Consider the following 18019-nt stretch of genomic DNA (forward strand, 5'->3'; position numbering starts at 1 on the left):
GCACAAATAATCATTAATGTGCAATAAAAAGGAAAGGCCTTATTTTATCTGTCAATCAATTTATCTGTCCACGTGGGTTGCACGATTAAGGTGAGCAGGTTGCGTGATGTGCACGCATGGCCACTGTGGATTTTTTGGGGGGCCCCAGACAATTCTTGACAATTTTGGGGGGACAATCAGGCTAGATGGCGCCTATGGACCAAGGTTAGAGAGGCGGGGGTAGCGCAGACAGGGTGGGCCAGTCCTAGATAGATAGAGGGGATGCCCACCCTCTGTCTATTGTGTCTGCCTGCCTGCCTGCCTGCCTGTCTGTCTGTCTGTCTATCAGCAAACAGAGAATCTGTTTCATCCAAACCTCTGAATCAAACTACTCATCACACTGGGTGCAAGGGAATAGAATGTGTGGCTTTCTTTTAGAATTTAAATAGCAACTGCGGGAGAAGCAGTCAGATCAGGACCTCAGGACATGGGGCTTTTTAAACACTACCCCTGTCACAATTTCAAATACCCCTGAAGGAGCCCTGGGAAGGAAGTCTAACTGGGGAGAGAAATGGGCAGGGGAGGATTGGAGAAGGAGAAGGACACATACCAAAACCTAGACTGACTCCCCTATGGGATGCCATAACTTTACCCCATCCACAGGGCTGTCACGGGGAACTTCTCTCTCACTGGACTCCATGGAAAGGAGGAATATATTTGATTTTTTAAAAACCACAACAGGATATGGTGGAACTCTGCACACAGTCCCAGCACACCAGCATCCATATATAAAACCCATTCTAGGAGGCTAGAACTCAGGTGCCAGGGTGCCTGGAACAGAGCTGTATCTTCCTAACCTCAAGTCATGCACACTTATGCCCTAAACCATGCAATGGAGGTGTTTTTTTAAACTTTTATTTATTTATTGGATTTACCGTATATATCGTCCTATACCCGCAGGTCTCAGGGCGGTTCACAGAATAAAATCAAAATATAAAACCACAAAATACATAATCAAAATAAAAAGAAGAAGAATCCAGTAACACAACACCCCCCCCCCAACTTTGCACCAACAGGACACATTTAGGAATTTGGCTGAGCACATCACCACTAAGACGTCTCTTCTCAGATCCCCTTACTACTCCTGGCACAAACATCCAAGCTTCGCTTCACCCCCAGGACCAGGGATTCAAGGGGGGTGAAAGGAAAGGGGGCGAGATGCGGTTGCCCCCCATCTGCTCCCCCGTCATTTGACATATGTGGTTACAAATTATATTGCTCCAACAGTGGGGGAGCAGACATAAGGCTGCCACAGTCCATCTAGTTGAGCGATCTGTTTCCAACAGAGGACAGCCAGCCAGGAAACCCCAGAGCATAAGCACATCAGAAAAGCCTCTTGGATCAGGCCAATGGCCCATCAATTCCAGCATCATGTTCCTGCAGGGGCCAGCCAGATAGATGCTTGTGGGGAACCAGCAAACAGCGCAAGAGCCCTCTCTCCCACTTGCCATTTCCAGTAACTGTCATACCAGCCAGAACTACTCTTTCATGTATACATGGTTTTATATTATTTCATATGTGATTTTATATTATTTTACTTTGCCTTGAGCTTTTAAATTTTGTAATGGTTTTTTTGTTTTGATACTGGTTATTGACTGTAATAAAATGACTTGACAGCAACTGGTAGAAGCCCAGCATGAGCAAAATCGCCCTCTCCTGTTGTTTGCCCCTCCATCAGCCTTCCCCCACCAGGTGCCCTCCAGATGTTGTCTGACTGCAACACCCACCATCCCCAGCCATCATGGCCAATGGCCAGGGACAATAGGAGCTGTCCACCCCTCTGGTTTTCAGAAGTGCAATGCTTCTACATGCTTTAGCTCTCCTGGATAACCACCCCATGATCCGTGAACTTATCCAATCCTTAGACAATAATCTATACAGGTGTTTTCTCGATGCATGCTCAGGACATAAAAAGGCTCCCTGCGCATTCTTAACCCATTCAGTGCCCTGTGGCTACACATTCCCCCTTCCCTAGTCTTCCCTAGCCAGAGTGGCATGCAGTGATGTAAACACACCTCAAGCGAAGCCAGCGCCACCCAGGTCAGGGAGTTGCCCCCGACGTAATTGACTTGGAATGCTTTGCTTTTTGGCTAGGGAACAACACGGCAGCATCCTGGGAAGGCAGATGCAAAAGGGAAACAAAGCCGTCTGCCTGGCACCATTCTTGCCACAAGTGCCTATTAGTTTGTGGGCTTAAGCCAGCCTCCCTGGAGGAAAGCACCTCTCACGTGGAACTCAGCACGAGTCAGCTCTCCGAGTTGGCCCTTCCAGGCTAGTGAGAGGCCTATTAAAGCAACATTTGGCTCCTTTGCTCATCACAGGGTAGGCTGCCTTCTGTTTCTGGGGAAATGAGGCACAGTGGAGGAAAGAGACAACAACAACAACAAGATAAATAGAACATTGCCAGCACAATACAGGAAGCCACGGCAGGCCTCCCTCTGTGCAGATGAGGAGGGGCCCAGAGGAGGCAGGGAAAACAGAGGAACAAGATGGAAACCTGCGCAATGCAGAGTTCTCAGGATTTTACAGTGCAGTCGTCCAACCAAAACGTGTATATGAAGGGAAAATGTGCATAAAAATAACATACAAATCCGCATTATACTAGGGAGCATTGCTTGCAAACATATACATAAGGCAAGGGTGCATACCAAAGCATGTGTATTAGGAGCAGCGGCGTAGCGTGGGTTGTCAGCACCCGGGGCAAGGCAAGTAATTTGCACCCCCTAACCCCTAACCTGCCGCTGCTGCCAGCTTCTTCTTGCTGCTGCCTGGGCTGGGGTATTTATGGTAAGGTAGCCGCGGCGGCGGGTCCGTGTCAGGTGATCTGAGGCGAGTTGCCGCTGGCGCTGCCGCCCAAACGACGCCGCTTGCCCGGAGGAGGAGGGCAGAGAGGCGAGGAAAATGCAACATGGCCCAGCAGCTGCAGCAGCGGCGGCGGCGGCAGGGCTGTGAGGAGGGGCTGCCTGGCGCGCCCTCCGCGGCCCTGACGCGCGGGGACCGCGGCGAGTGCTGAGAGCCGCTGCCAGCTCGTCGGTTCTGCGATACATGGGGCTCTGCTACAGCCTGCGCCCGAGGCTCTTCGGCGACTCCGGAGGCGGCGAGCGCCCCCCCCAGATGTTGCGCCCGGTGCGGCCGGCCCCCCCTGCACCCCCCACGCTACACCACTGATTAGGAGGAGAAGCGTGCATTGAAATGTAGACAAATTTTAATGAGGAAAATTTGCAAATGGATGTGGAAACTTAAGGGTGGAAACATGAGAGCGAGGGAAGCTGAATTTGGCAGATTCACCCACCCTTAGCAGAGGCAGAACTAAAATGGCTGCTTATTTTCCAAACACGTCTCCTCCAACATGGTCCTCCCTCCAAAGATCAACTGAATGGAGCTGAGGACTCTTGGGGCTCATCCACACGTCTCTTTCTACCGTGATTTCTAGTCACAGAGGTTTTTCTTTGGTGTGCTGCCACTTTCCCCAGGAAAACTTGCAGTTTGCTGCCATATCAGAACAAAACGTCATTCGGATTTCTGCGGATTGATGTTTGTTCAAATTCCGCAGTGAACATTAGGTTTTCCTGGGGGAAGCGGCAGGACAGCAGAAAAACCTCTCAGATCCATGCCTAGAAATCACAGGACAAACTTAAGTGAGGATGAGCCCGTGGTCCTGGCTGATTAACCAAATTATTGAAAATGTTGGATGTTTTCGTCTCTACTCAGTGGCGTAACGTGGGTTGTCAGCACCCGGGGCAAGGCAGTGAGAGAGAGAGAGTGAGCCAGGTAGGGCCAGAGAGCTGCGAGTGCGAGCGCGCCCCCCAGATGTTGCGCCCAGTGCGGCCGGCCCCCCCTGCACCCCCCACGCTACGCCACTGTCTCTACTTGATGTCAGGGACTGTGCTGAGGAGGAAGGGTGGGAGCCTCCCCCTGCTCCAGATCCTGAATCTTCCCAGGAGCAGGAGGGCAGTATAGATTTGGAACAGTGGTTTGCAGAGGGACATAGTTCAGAAGGCAGTAGCTGGGAAATACTGGATGGGGAACAACTAGGAGAAGAGACACTGGAAGAGAGAGGGTTAACAGATTCATCGTCTCTGGATAGCATTCAGCCCCCTTCTCCAAAGAAAGGAGAGCTCAGAAAGTGTTAGAACAGAAAGTGCAGCAGGTAGAAGCTCAGATTACAAGACGTAGGAGTGATGTAGCTTCATAGGGACGGAAGGGGGTGTGGTCCTTAATTGGGAGCACCGCCATTCTAGGAGGTGTGTTCTTTGTTCTATCACTGTGATTATTAAAGTTTCTAACTGGTAAGAAGACTCCTTTTACTTTGTTCTACTTATCTACTGCCACCGGGGGGGGGGGGGGTAGGAAGCCAGTTTCCTGAAGCCTGACACTTGCTAAGCAACCATGTTCGATTTATGGTTTTTGGATTTGTTAAGCTATGCAGGAGGTTGTGGATTCTCATTCATTGGAGGTATTTAAGCAGAGGTTGAATGGCCATCTATCATGGATACTATAGAAGTTCTAGTTACAGATAGGTAGCCGTGTTGGTCTGCCGTAGTTGAAAAAAAATAAAAAAAAATCCTTCCAGTAGCACCTTAGAGACCAACTAAGTTTGCTATTGGTATGAGCTTTTGTGAAGAAGTGTGCTATAGAAGTTGATATTGCATTGCTGGGGGTTGGACTAGATGACCCTTCGGGTCCCTTCCAACTCCACAACTCTACGATTTTACACTCTCTTTCTCAGCATGAAGTGATCTAGCTTACATAAGACGATGGAACTTTCATAATGCACAATCAGGCTGACTGTGCTGGGCATGAGGAAATCCAAATTAATGACAAGGATCAATTATTCCAATTCAGCTCAGAGGTAGAGTGGAGCTTGGAATCCCACATTTTGGAAGCTTTTGCACTTTAAATGGCACTTTGCTTCCAGAAACAGTTGGTGAGCTTCTCTTGTAACGCGGGGACATACACTTTGTGCAAAAAAAAAGAAAAGAAAAGAAAAGAAAGGAAAAGAAAAAAGGCCACCAGGTTGGCAAAGGTTGACATGTAGTTAATGGAAACCAAGGGGGTGGGGAGAACTATAAATGGCAGAAGGAATTTATTTAAAATTGGCAGTGGAAGTGTTGCTAGCAGGAAGCAGGTGGGTAAGATTAATCTGAAAGCTGCAGAGGCTGGAACTGGGTGGAAGTGCAAGAGAGTCACTGCGGCTGTGAAAGAAGGAGGGGACAGGAAGGAAACCCACAAGCCCAGGTGGTACCAGAGATGTATTTTAACTTGGCGGTGGGGGCGATGAGACGTCATCACTGGAGTTTTGCATTTGAGCTGCTGCTCTCTGACCTTTATCTCCTTCTCTCTGCTTTTAGGGGCAATAGGATTGTTTTTCATGGCTGAAGTGTTATAAAAAGGTGGCGCACAAATGTTTTAAAGTAAGGTAAAGGTAAAGGGACCTCTGACCATTAGACCCAGTTGTGGCTGACTCTGGGGTTGCGGCGCTCATCTTGCTTTATTGGCTGAGGGAGCCGGCGTACAGCTTCCGGGTCATGTGGCCAGCATGACTACGCCCTTTCTGGCGAACCAGAGCAAAGCACGGAAACGCCGTTTACCTTCCCGCTGTAGCGGTACCTATTTATCTACTTGCACTTTGACGTGCTTTTGAACTGCTAGGTTGGCAGGAGCTGGGACCGAACAACAGGAGCTCACCCCGTCACGGGGACTCGAACCGCCGACCTTCTGATCAGCAAGTCCTAGGCTCTGTGGTTTAACCCAGAGCGCCACCCGCATCCCTCTAAACCATAAGTAAACAAGCAAGCAAATAGGAAGAAAGACAGCCCGTGATATTTTCCAACCCTATCCGATAACTCCACCCCTGCTGCAACCCCACTTCAGTCCTGCTCCTCTTACGAGTGTCATGGAGCAGGCTGTAGAGGGAACATAATTTTAAAAGACTATTGGACAAATTCATGGGAGAGGGCTATTGACAGCTACTAGCCAGGAAGGCTCTGCTCTGCCTCCACTGTCCAAAGCAGAAATGCTTCTGGGTGCCATTTGTCCAGAAAACACAGGAGGGCAGAGAGTTCTTATGCTCACGTTCTGCTTGCTGGTTTTCCACAGGCATCTGGATGGACACTGTGAAAACAGGGTGCTGGACTAGAGGAGCCACTAGCCTGATCCAGGAGGCTCTTCTTAGACTCTTAACATAACTAAGCAGGTCTGGGCCTGGGAGCCACATGTACACTTTCATGATGGAAGAAAGGCAGGATATAAATGTAAATGAATGATGAATAAATGAATCTAGTTGGCCATTGTGAAGAGAGTGGCGGCTGGACTGGATGGAATTTGCTTGGTCAGCTCCAGGGGGGGGGGGCATTATTAGTCCTTCCAAAGTTTCTGAGAGCATTGGCTTGTGCTATGTGGATCACATGCTTTTTCATTGGCACCCAGAAAAATATTGGTGCTCCAAGCAATGCCTTAGGTTGGCTTGTGCAACTGGAAAAGGCCCAGGTAGCTGGAATATATTGTTGTTGTTGTTGTTGTTGTTGTTATTATTATTATTATTATTATTATTATTATTATTATTATTACTAATACCCCACCCATCTGGCTGGGCTTCCCCAGCCACTCTGGGCAGCTTCCAACAAAATATTAAAATGCCGTAATGCATCAAACATTAAAAACTTCCCTAAACATGGCTGCCTTCAGATGTCTTCTAAAAGTCTGGCAGTTGCTGTTCTCTTTGACATCTGGTGGGAGGGTGTTCCACAGGGGGGGGGGGGCGCCACTACCGAGAAGGCCCTCTGTCTGGTTCCCTGTAACCTCACTTCTTGCAATGAGGGAACCACCAGAAGGCCCTCAGAACTGGACCTCAGTGTCCGGGCAGAACAATGGAGGTGGAGACGCTCCTTCAGGTATACTGGAACAACTGGAGAGGCCTGGTGCAGGGGGCGGGGAGAGAACGAAATTCCATTCATGTTTCATTTAAGCCAAATCAATCAAATGTGCAGTTTCTGAAACAATATGGGAACCAAAATACAGCTATTGCCCAAAATTTGCACTTACCTAAGTTTTGCAATGCAGTTTGCCAACCAAACAATGAGCTTGGCAACACTTCCACTTGTCCCATGCCTAGAAATCATAGAATTATCGAGTTGGAAGGGTCCCTGAGAATCATCTAGTCCAACCCCCTGCAATGCAGGAAGCACAGGTCTGAGCAATTTTTCACTTGTTCCATGCTTTCTAGGCATGGGTCTGAGCCGTTTTGTATTTGCCCTGCAGCTTTCCCCTAGAAAACACACTCTTTACAGCTGAATTGGAACAAACAGCAATCCTTGGAAAACCCAAATGACTTTTGCTCCAATTCAGTGTAAAGATTGGGAAAGTGCGCATAAAAATGAATGTATTGGTGAAAATAGCATACCAAAATGCATTAAGTTAGGGGATGTTGATTGCAAAAAATGTGTACATAAGTTAAAACTGTACATAAAACATGTTTATTAGAAGAATTTGGTATTAGAAGAATGCTCATGAGTTTTCATGATGATTTTTTTTTTTTAATTACAAAATGTGGAGAAATGAATTTAGGACTGGAGCAATTAAAAACTGAGAGGACCAAAATTGACAGATTCTTCCATCCCTTGCCTGGACTGAAATGACTCAGGTTCAGATTAAAAGTGGCATATTGACACACTATTTCCCCTTGTATGGTAGGTTTTGTTTTCTGTTTTTTAAGAAATAGGCACCAACAGGACCTTTTCTCCACCTAGTGAATAGCTGGTGCTGAGCAGAGGGACTGAGGTAGAGACAAAGGTTTAAGCTTGCCCTCCCCAGGCCATGGTCCTTATCCTGCTCGATTTCCTAACTCCACCATGTGACAGCTTTTGTTTTTTTCAAGGGCAAACTATGAGGCATTTCACCCCCTGAAGCAAAGGGCAAGATGACAACTTCCCAGGTACAAAAGTCAACTGAACTGGTAACTGCATCTTCCTTCCGTCTTTGATGGAATAGCACCTCCCACCCCACCTATAGCAGCCACAGATAGCTGGTTTGGGGTGGCCAGGACAGGGGGCAGCAGAGGGGGCCAACCAGGGAAGAAAAGCCATGGGGCTCTTGCCTTGGATAATGGTCGGGACAGTCCTAACTATACGGCAAATGTAACATATTGTTTGGTCTTCAGGGGCATTCAAAATGACTCTGAGTGGCCACTGGAAAACACAGATATGGCTTTATATTTGGCTCTAGGGTAGCCAGTTGTAAAGTGATTTGAATTTAGCCTCACAGGCTTGTTTTGAGTTGTGTGCATTTGCATAGCTGTCAACTTTTCCCTTTTCTTGTGAGGAATCCTATTCCAAATAAGGGAATTTCCCTTAAAAAAATTCCCTAGGCACCAGGCTCATGCTCTTCCTCAAAGGCCACTGTGTGTTCATTTAGTGTATCACCAGCTTCTCGTGGAAATCAGCTGAGCATACATTCACATGACCTTGTGTGATTCCTCGAAATGTATTTTATTGTCCTTGCTTAGTCCCTATTGCACAGACATTTAAGAAGCAATATAAAAAGCAGCATCAGCACCTGATCTAAAAACACGGATCTCAAAATATTCCAGTTCAGGATCCCATTTTGCTCTATATCCTAATTGATTAAGAAAAATGAACAAGGAGTCTCCATTCTGCAGTTTCATGTTGTGTTTCCAATATCCTAAATGCTACTGTGGAATTCCCTATAAAAGTCAGAGGCTGCTTATTAAATGGTACTCGATACATACGATATTTATAACCCTCATCAAAACCAATAAAGCATGTTGTTTATTGCCTTCAGTTTCCGGTATACAAGAGTTAAGAACTCCACACTGTAGCTACCAGTTTCACCTCCTTCTCTTCTCTGGGATGATGGAATTCACATTTGTTCATTAAGTCTTTAGCTTAAGCTTTTAGTTCTTATTCTCAGCTGAAACTCACCCTCAGGACCTGAATCTGCTCATATTCCTCCCCTCTAGTCTGTCCCTTGTTGACTGAGCCCCACCTCCCAGCAGATTCAGAATAGACTTCAATACAGCAATTTACAGTGGAATCTTGCACTTGTCTACTCAGAGCACCTGTGAGTTAACTGGGACTTACACCCAAGTTAATTGTGCAGTCCTAGGCTGTGTACACATTACTGTTTACTCTGGTTCCAGTGTGCTCCCCCACTGGTGTTTGAAGCAGAGTACACGTAACATTGGGGACGCGGGTGGCGCTGTGGGTAAAAGCCTCAGCGCCTAGGACTTGCCGATCGCATGGTTGGTGGTTCGAATCCCCGCGGCGGGGTGCGCTCCCGTTGCTCGGTCCCAGCGCCTGCCAACCTAGCAGTTCAAAAGCACCCTCGGGTGCAAGTAGATAAATAGGGACCGCTTACTAGCGGGAAGGTAAACGGCGTTTCCGTGTGCGGCTCTGGCTCGCCAGAGCAGCTTCGTCACGCTGGCCACGTGACCCAGAAGTGTCTCCGGACAGCGCTGGCTCCCGGCCTATAGAGTGAGATGAGCGCACAACCCCAGAGTCTGTCAAGACTGGCCTGTACGGGCAGGGGTACCTTTACCTTTACCTTTACACGTAACATTTGCCACAATCCGTGTCTGGCCTGTAGTTTCTTATGGAATACAGTCATACCTTGGGATAAATACGCTTCAGGTTGAGCGCTTTCGGGTTGCGCTCCGCAGCGACTCAGAAGTAACGGAGCGCGTTACTTCCGGGTTTCACTGCTTGCGCATGCGGTAAAAATGACATCATGCGCATGCGCGGAAGCGGCAAAACGCGACACGTGCAGACGTGCTGTCGTGTCTTATGTTCCATTCGGGATGCGAACGGGGCTCCGGAACGGATCCTGTTCGCATCCTGAGGCACCACTGTACTGCTGTTGGACGCATTTCACCTCAGACCAGCTTTTATCTGAAATAACAAAACATAAGAAGCCACATTCACTTTGCAGTTAAGCTGAGGTGTGTACATTTGGGACACAGCTGTTGTGTATCTTCAGGTGGCACAGCTTCATTGAACAGGAGTTCAGGAGGGCTGCAGGTTGGGGAACACAAATCAGGTAATGCATATCAGGAGAGACATCCTAGATTATTTTGCAACCCTGCTGTGTCTTAATCTCTTGAGAAGCCTATGCTTGGATGACTGAATCACTTAATGACTGCAGCACTACCTGCTGGCAGGAGGAGAGGACGGTCCTTTTGGCTGAATTCTTTCTTCCCAGGGAGCCTGTACAGTGGTACCTCGGGTTAAGAACTTAATTCGTTCTGGAGGTCCGTTCTTAACCTGAAACCGTTCTTAACCTGAGGTAACACTTTAGCTAATGGGGCCTCCTGCTGCCGTCATGCAATTTCTGTTCTCATCCTGAAGCAAAGTTCTTAACCCGAGGTACTATTTCTGGGTTAGCGGAGTCTGTAACCTGAAGTGTCTGTAACCTGAAGTACCATTGTATGTGCTAATTTGTTATGACAAAGCAGACAACTGGTGTAGGTGAGGAAGGGGAAATAATCCCCAAGTATAATTTTTAGATGATTGTGATATGGTGAGGGCACAGGATGGAAATACAATTGATGGACACATCTCTCTCTCTCTCTCACTCACACACACACACACACTCCTTTTGTGTGATCAACTAGGCCCAGCACACCAAAAGAAAAAAAGAGACAAGACTTTATCAGGTTTCTTGACAACAGCTGAGAATCAAGTAAATAAATAAAAACTAACTATCCAAATATCTGAAGGGTTGTCCCCTGGAAGACCGAGCAAATTTGCTTTCTGCTGCTCTGAAGGGCCAATTGATTCAAATTGCAAAAAAGGAAATTCCAACTAAATATGAAGAATGTTCTGATGGTAGGAGCTGTTTGACAGTGGAAGGAACTGCCTTGAGAGGCTGTGGACTGCCCTTCACTGGAGGTTTTTAAGCAGCGATGGGGGTGGTCATCTGTCAGGGGTTTCTAACTGTGATTCCTGCGTTGCAAGCGGTTGGAACAGAGGACGCTCGGGTCTCTTCCAAGTCCACAGACAGTTAATTGATTCCATGATTATTGGCTGCTAAATGCAGTTCACCGAAAAGAACCCTTTGAGCTGAAGGAAGGAAATATGCAAAATGTTTCTGTAGTGTATTATGCCTACAGTGGCCCATTCACACATACATGTAGTCCTTTAGTGTTTTAAGGGAAATACTAGGTGCAGATTCCCCGTTCTCAGGCTGATCCTCTTAGCAGGCGAGTCTCGAACTTCCATCTGCGGCTGCTTTGAGGTCTGGTGACGGAAGAGATTGGCACGAAAAGGAAACAGTTCCTCCCCAATATGGGCCAAGGCGGATAAGCTCATTCCGTCTGGCTGCCTCCGGATCCACCGCCGCGGCCCGAGCGCGGCTCCTCTCCCTCCACGTGAGGGGGAAGGGCCCGGCCTGGGAGTTCCTCGGTGACGCACACTTCCATATATGGCGGCCCGGGGAGGAGCGCCACCCGCGAGCGGCGCGGTACTTAAGCTCCCGCGCGGAACTGGGCTGCAGACTGGGACCAAAGTAGGATCCTCCGCGGGCTTGCGAGAGAAGCATCGCCGGGACTGTTGCGCAAAAGCTCACCGTCTTCCACCTTTCCTATTCTTGTTTGCCCTCTCTCTCTCTCGAGCTCTCGGGTTTCCTCGGCCGGCGCAAGGATGGTGATCGAGGAGGTGGTGCCCCTGGCGAGCTCCGGCCTGGCCGCGCTGCTGCGGGACCCCCGGGAGAGCGCGCGCACGCTGGCGCTGGACTGCCGGCCCTTCCTGGCCTTCTGCCAGGCGCACCTGCTGGACTCGCGGCCCGTGCACTGGAACGGGCTGCTGCGGCGCCGCTCCCGCGGCCGGAGCGCCGTCAGCCTGGACTGGCTGCTCCCCGACCGGGCGCTGCTGGCCCGGCTGCGCAAGGGCGAGCTCAGCCACCTGGTGGTGCTGGACGAGGCCAGCCGCTCGCCGGCCGCGCTGCGCCCCGACAGCCTGGCCCGCCTGCTGCTCAACGCGCTGCTGCGGGAGGAGCGAGCCGGCACCTCGCACATCTACCTGCTGCAAGGTGAGCAGCGCCGCCAGGTGGGCTTCCGGGGGGAGGGGGGCGAGATACGACCCTCTCCCAGGAGAGTCAGTCTTTGGGGTGGGGCTTGAAGGAAGGGAGGGGCCAGTAGATGGTGGCCCCCGGAAGGGTTCAGGTCCCCACCCAGGTGGTTCAGATCCCCACCCCACTAGGTGACGGTGGGCCAGTCACAGCATCTCTATTTGCCCACTCTACATGGACATACATGATAGGTTACATCAAATGCTAGGCCTACTCGGAGTAGACCCATTGGAAGTAATGGACATTACTATTTTAGACCCATTAATTCCAGTAGGCCTGCTCTAAGTAGCTCTTAGTCAAGAGGCAATCTATTTATATTTATTAAACTTTTATCCTGTGCTATTTTGGGATGGAGGGCAGGATAACATTAATAATTATAATTATTTTGGGGTGGAAAGGAGTTGCTTCAAGTTCAAACACCACGCTTTGACTTGATAGGAAAAAATAAAAAGCCTTGATGTATTACGGCAATCTTTCCAGAGGCTTTAATTTGGCAAGGCAAGGCGTTTACGCTTAGTTGAGTTCCTCACCTTTTCCCTTTGAGTCCGACTGCATCTTTAATTGGGAGAACTGAAGAAAATCCAGTTTTAGGGGGGATTTTATTTTTTTAGTTTAATTAGGAGGCATTAACATAAAGCCAGGATAGTCCTGGAATAAAATTGCTGTATCCCAAGCAGACTCATCCCAGCTGTTCCCAAGGTTACTTGCAGCTCAGTCTGACTGCTATAGTGGTAACTAAATTGGAATTAAAGCGGTGGATGTACAAATCCCTTCCGCAATGGCTGCCCTGGCGCTAAAGTGTACAGGTCATTCGCTAATCTGATTAGCACCTTCAGTATTGTAACCATGTCTGCTTTTGATATTGCATGCAGAGCCATATCACTCTTGCTCTGACACATAATGTAGCACCTTCATCAGGCTGCATGAACACCAAAAAACAACAACACCTGATACCAAATAAATACATTTGTTACTGACAGCATGGCCGCATTAAAATCTGGGCCCATCCATGCATAAAATAATCAATCATACAAGATATCACAAACGCAAGTTAAAGTTTGTGGCCACGATAGTGGTGTAACTGCAGGTACTTTTTAATGAAAGTGTACATTTTAAAGGCAAAGTAGATTAATCACTATTATGAATAGATCCGAATGAAATGTGTGGTTACTATAAACTATTTGAATCCGATATTGTCCTTAACGGTTGCATCTGTATAACATTCATCCTCAATTGAGATACACAATAAAAACTCTCCACTCTTCTGATGTTTAGGTGGCTTTGAGAATTTCCAAGCCAATTTTCCAGAACTGTGCTTGACATCGCCAACACCTGCCACATTGCCTCCATCTCCATCTCCTGCTCTCCAAAGCCCTGAAGACAACAGCACAGAAGCAATTACTCCCTTGTATGACCAGGTAAGTTCTTGTGAATCTGGAGACCAAAGCATCAAGAAGTCGAAATACCAATTCCCCCCCCCCCCCCACACACATATTACTCTAAGCAGATTTTTTTTTTAATTAATATTCTGGGCCATTTAATTGCACTGTCTAGACTTTGCTATGTGAGTAATCTTAGTAAAATTACTGCTCACATGACAAAATACAATTGAGACTGCATAAAGGTATATTTATTCAGGCGTTCTTGTCCACCCCCTCCCTGAGGCTTGGAGCTGGTAACCACCAAGGCTGTCACCTACTTTAAGGATTTCACCTGATGCACTGTCTGTCTCAAGCACACTGCCTTGCCCCCCCCCCCCAATTGAGGGGGCCGGTACCACGTGACGTCTGCAAAGTAACACCAGCATTCCGTGTCATGTGCTGATGTCAGTCGTGCGACATGTTAATGTGTTGTGCAGATGCTGCACAGACTCCATGATTAAGGCAAGCATATCGCACTCGAGCATTTTGGGGGACTCTCAGCCCCCGGCCCCCCCTAGTTGGTGCCTATGGTCTGTCTAGTAACAGATGAATTTAAAAAACTTAAATCAGTTATTCTCTTTTACAATTGCGTATTACCAAAGCCTCAATGTAGATGGTTGTGAAGATATCCAAGGAAGTCCAAGAGTTTATAGTTTAATCAGCAAAAAATTTTGTTAGAAGGGTTATCTGTAATGTTTTTTTCTTTCCTCCCCTTTGCAAGACTCAAATAACCTTTTTTTAAAAAAGCAAAAGTGTCTTCAGCTCAAAGCTCTTGCCCATTAACCAACTAAATGATTGAATCATAGAAATGTGGGGTTGGAAGGGACCCTGAGGGTCATCTATTCCAACCCACTGCAGTGCACAAATATGCAGCTGTGCCATACAGGGATTGAACCTGCAACCTTGGCATTATCAGCTTAGTTTATTAATCTACTAATAAACCTTGATAGCATAATAGTAGCACTACTTGGTTCATCCCGACAATATTCACCATCAATCCTATTTTGGCACAAAGGCTGATGGGTGCACTCTCCTTGTTCTTTCTCTTCTGCAGGGGGGGCCAGTGGAGATTCTGCCATTCCTCTACCTGGGCAGCTGCTACCACTCCTCCAACCGGGAGGTTCTGGAGTCCCTCGGAATCACTGCTGTGCTCAACGTCTCCTCCAGCTGCCCCAACTACTTCGAAGGCCAGTTCCTGTACAAGAGCATCCCAGTGGAAGACAACCACATGGCTGAGATCAGTGTGTGGTTCCAGGAAGCCATTGACTTCATTGGTAAGTGCAGGTGACCAGTCAGGCAAACCTTTTCTGCGCAAAGAACTCTCATTCCCTGATGGTGAGCTTGGTTGTCTGCATCATCTTGCCACTTTGTAGGGAAGATTTTGCCACAAACGGGGGCAGATGTGTGGTAGAGAAACTGTCATCCATACCTGCCTCATATTCCAGAGGATTAAGTTATCCCTGGTGATAGTGGAAGAGATTTTGAGAGATTTGCTATTCCCGTGGCACACTGATATGCTTTGAACCTCTATTTTGCTTAATGTTGTGAGTGACAAGACGGTTTTGTAGACAGTTGGGGGTTGACCTCCAAAGCTGTACCACACAGAATGCCAAGCAAACACACAGATGCACTCCCCCCACCCTTCTTTTGAGAAGTAACTTGGTAGAAGATTCCCCTTCTTATAGATTAGGAAAACAGCAAGCTGTCTAATATTGGCCCATCTAGATCTATGTTGTTTACACTGGCTGGCAGTGGCTGCAGCCCTACCTGGAGATGCCAGGGATTGAACATGGGACCTTCTGCATGCAGAGCAGATGCTCTACCACTAAGCTACATCCTGCCTCCTACCATGCAGGCAACAAAAATGGCCCCCTTGCCCCATAAATGCACCTTGCTCCTTGGATATGGCTGCTTCTGGCTCTAGGGCTGCGCTGCTCTTGTGGGCTGTCTCTTACGTGGCTCTTCTTGCTTGCTCCTCCTGCAGATTCGGTGAAGAACAGCAGTGGGCGCGTGCTGGTGCACTGCCAAGCTGGCATCTCCCGTTCGGCCACCATTTGCCTTGCCTACTTGATCCAGAGCCGCCGGGTGCGGCTGGAAGAGGCCTTCGACTTTGTCAAGCAGCGCCGTGGGGTGATCTCTCCCAACTTTGGCTTCATGGGGCAGCTCCTGCAGTTCGAGACAGAGGTGCTGTGTCATTAGCCTAGCCGCCCCACAGACCCAGCTGGGAGGGTGGGGCAACCTTCCTCTCTGCGGACAAAAAGACTGATAATGTGTGTTTCTGTTTACATCTCCAAGCGGGTGCTGCAGCAAAGGACAATGTTGTGGTTTTTGTTCATTTGTTTTCTATTGCACTAAATCCCTGACTTCAATCTCATGACTACAAAAGCAAAAAAAGAGTGTATCAGGAGTGAAGAAAAGAGGGTGGCTCCAACTGTGTGTTGGGAAGCTGTCCTGTCCCTTTGTTGGGGAAGAGCTTTAAGGCCAGATCTCTTCATCTGCTACAGTCCAAAGCCAGTGCTTATTGATCATTACTGTCCACACCCACCCCAGACACAAATAATTGCAGCTTAACGCTGTGGCATCATATCCTAGCAATAGTAATGCAGCTATGCTGCAAACTCCTGATAGGATTGTCAGAAGGTTTTCCTTTTTTGAGGATGAAGCTACTTGGGGAAGTGGGAACTGATTATCGTAATGCAATGATATTGTGCTAATCCAGCCTTCAGCAGTCTGGTGTTCTCCAGATGTTTCGGACACTGGGGGAGTTGTAGATCTGGAGGACACCAAGTTAGCAAAGGCTGGGATAAGCCATTGTACCCTATATGGTATGCTGATGTCAAAGTGAAGTATAAAATGTGAACAAGCCAGCAAGAGGCTTATAGTTGGATAGCCGTTGCCGGTGTGTATCTCACCCTTCCTTTGTGGAGCTTAAGGCGGCATGAACAAGGCTCTTCTCATTTGTCCCTCGCAACAGCTTTGAGAGAGAGGTTAACCAGAGAGGGTGACTGGCATCTAGACACCCTCTAAGTTCCATGGGCTGAGTTGGCCTTTGGGAACCTGAGTCTACCTTGCTTGTGTCCCAACTGTTCACCACTGTGCCACCCCTTCAGCTGGTGCACTGGGAATCACTGCTGGGTTGTGGCTTGGCCAAAAGGACAAAACAAGTATGTCCCTCAATGCTTGTTTGGACTTAAGGTGAGTCCCAGGTTTGAAAAAGCTGAAGAAGACTTAACTGCAACTGGCCTAATTCTCCCTTCAGCACGAATATTCAGGTTGAATGGAGGTGACTTTATAGTCCTATGGCTAAGGCACTCCAGTGTCCCTCCTTTTCTACATCTTGATCAGCTGGCCCTATGCAGGAATTGATAGCACACTTCCCCATTCAAAGGCTTCTCTCTGCCTTCTGTCAGAAAAACTGAAGCTGTTTCACTGAAGCTTTAAAGACTGAGTAATATGTAAGTGAGAGGTCCTTTTAAAAAGAAGCTTGGTTGGCTATCTTCACCCGACTATCCTCAAGTCAACTGTAGACCAGATTTTATTTTAAGCATAGGAAGTAAGATTATACACTTGAACTACTCTATCTCCATTGTCCAAGCGGTATGAGCTGCTTGCCTCTGGTCTCCAGCCTTATGCAGGTCAGCTATAGATCATCAAGCTCCATCCGTAACGGATTGCTCGTTATTCATATATGCTGTGAAACTGGGAGTCGATAAGCTTTATTAGGGTGAGAGTTGGGTTACGCATCCCCAGATCAAGAGGGGAGAATTCACTGCCAATTGTACAGCTGTCCCCCTCCCCCAGCCCTGGGGAAGAACAGGCAAGTATCCTGCCTTCTGGTATGGAGGCGGCGGGGGGTAGGGGGTAGGGGAAGGGGCTCTCTTCTTCTGAATGCACTGAGAATGGACAACACCCACTGCAGCCAAATAAACCCCTCCTTCCCTTCCCCAGGGTGTTGTCGTAAACTCACTGGGCTGTCCTGTGTACCTCCCACTCATTTCAATGAGGCTTGCGCAGGCAAACTTTCTGGGGGATTGTGCCCAGTGACATCCTTCTGCCCCCTCTCCCGCAATATACAGTTTGTACATTTGTGGAAGAAAGAGGAGCACCTCTTTCTTGACTGACATTGACTGTAAATGTCTTTTGCACTTTATATTTATTATTACCTGTTGCAATAAACAACCAGTTTTTATATTGCTTCTTGAGTCTCTTTGAGACTGGCTCAGTCTTTTCCTTATTTATCACGGTATTGGTTTAATAGCACCTTGCATCCCAAGGATTGTTGATACCTGAGTATGAAAAGGAACAGGAGTCCTGGGTATCAGGATATAATTTCAGCCCTCTGAGCCCCAGCCACGATGGAGAAGCTCATGCCTTTGGGACTTGGCTCGTTCCCAGCTTAGGTTCCTGGCTGCCTGCTGCTCCCCATCACCCTTCCCAGTCTGCTTCCAAGAATGCAGAGAGGTCACTCCCAGAGCAGA

The 18019-nt window shown here is 48.2% G+C and overlaps 1 protein-coding gene across 1 annotated transcript; it reads left to right on the plus strand.

The window, feature by feature from the left end:
- The first annotated feature begins 11068 nt into the window (after positions 1 to 11068).
- DUSP2 (dual specificity phosphatase 2) lies at positions 11069 to 17735 on the plus strand. Its single transcript, XM_028741082.2, has 4 exons — positions 11069 to 12081; positions 13396 to 13538; positions 14596 to 14815; positions 15526 to 17735. Exons 1-4 carry the CDS (start codon positions 11694 to 11696, stop codon positions 15738 to 15740), a joined length of 966 nt encoding a protein of 321 aa, XP_028596915.2. The 5' UTR covers positions 11069 to 11693; the 3' UTR covers positions 15741 to 17735.
- Positions 17736 to 18019: the final 284 nt, after the last annotated feature.

Source organism: Podarcis muralis, chromosome 7, assembly GCF_964188315.1.
Source record: "Podarcis muralis chromosome 7, rPodMur119.hap1.1, whole genome shotgun sequence".
NCBI classification, from domain to species: domain Eukaryota; kingdom Metazoa; phylum Chordata; class Lepidosauria; order Squamata; family Lacertidae; genus Podarcis; species Podarcis muralis.

Bases quoted from the DNA above. Each gene is read 5' to 3' on its own strand.
- DUSP2 (XM_028741082.2), top strand. From the start codon at position 11,694: ATGGTGATCGAGGAGGTGGTGCCCCTGGCGAGCTCCGGCCTGGCCGCG. The intron at 12,082-13,395 runs GTGAGCAGCGCC...TCTGATGTTTAG, and splicing joins GCACATCTACCTGCTGCAAG to GTGGCTTTGAGAATTTCCAA. The intron at 13,539-14,595 runs GTAAGTTCTTGT...TCTCTTCTGCAG, and splicing joins TTACTCCCTTGTATGACCAG to GGGGGGCCAGTGGAGATTCT.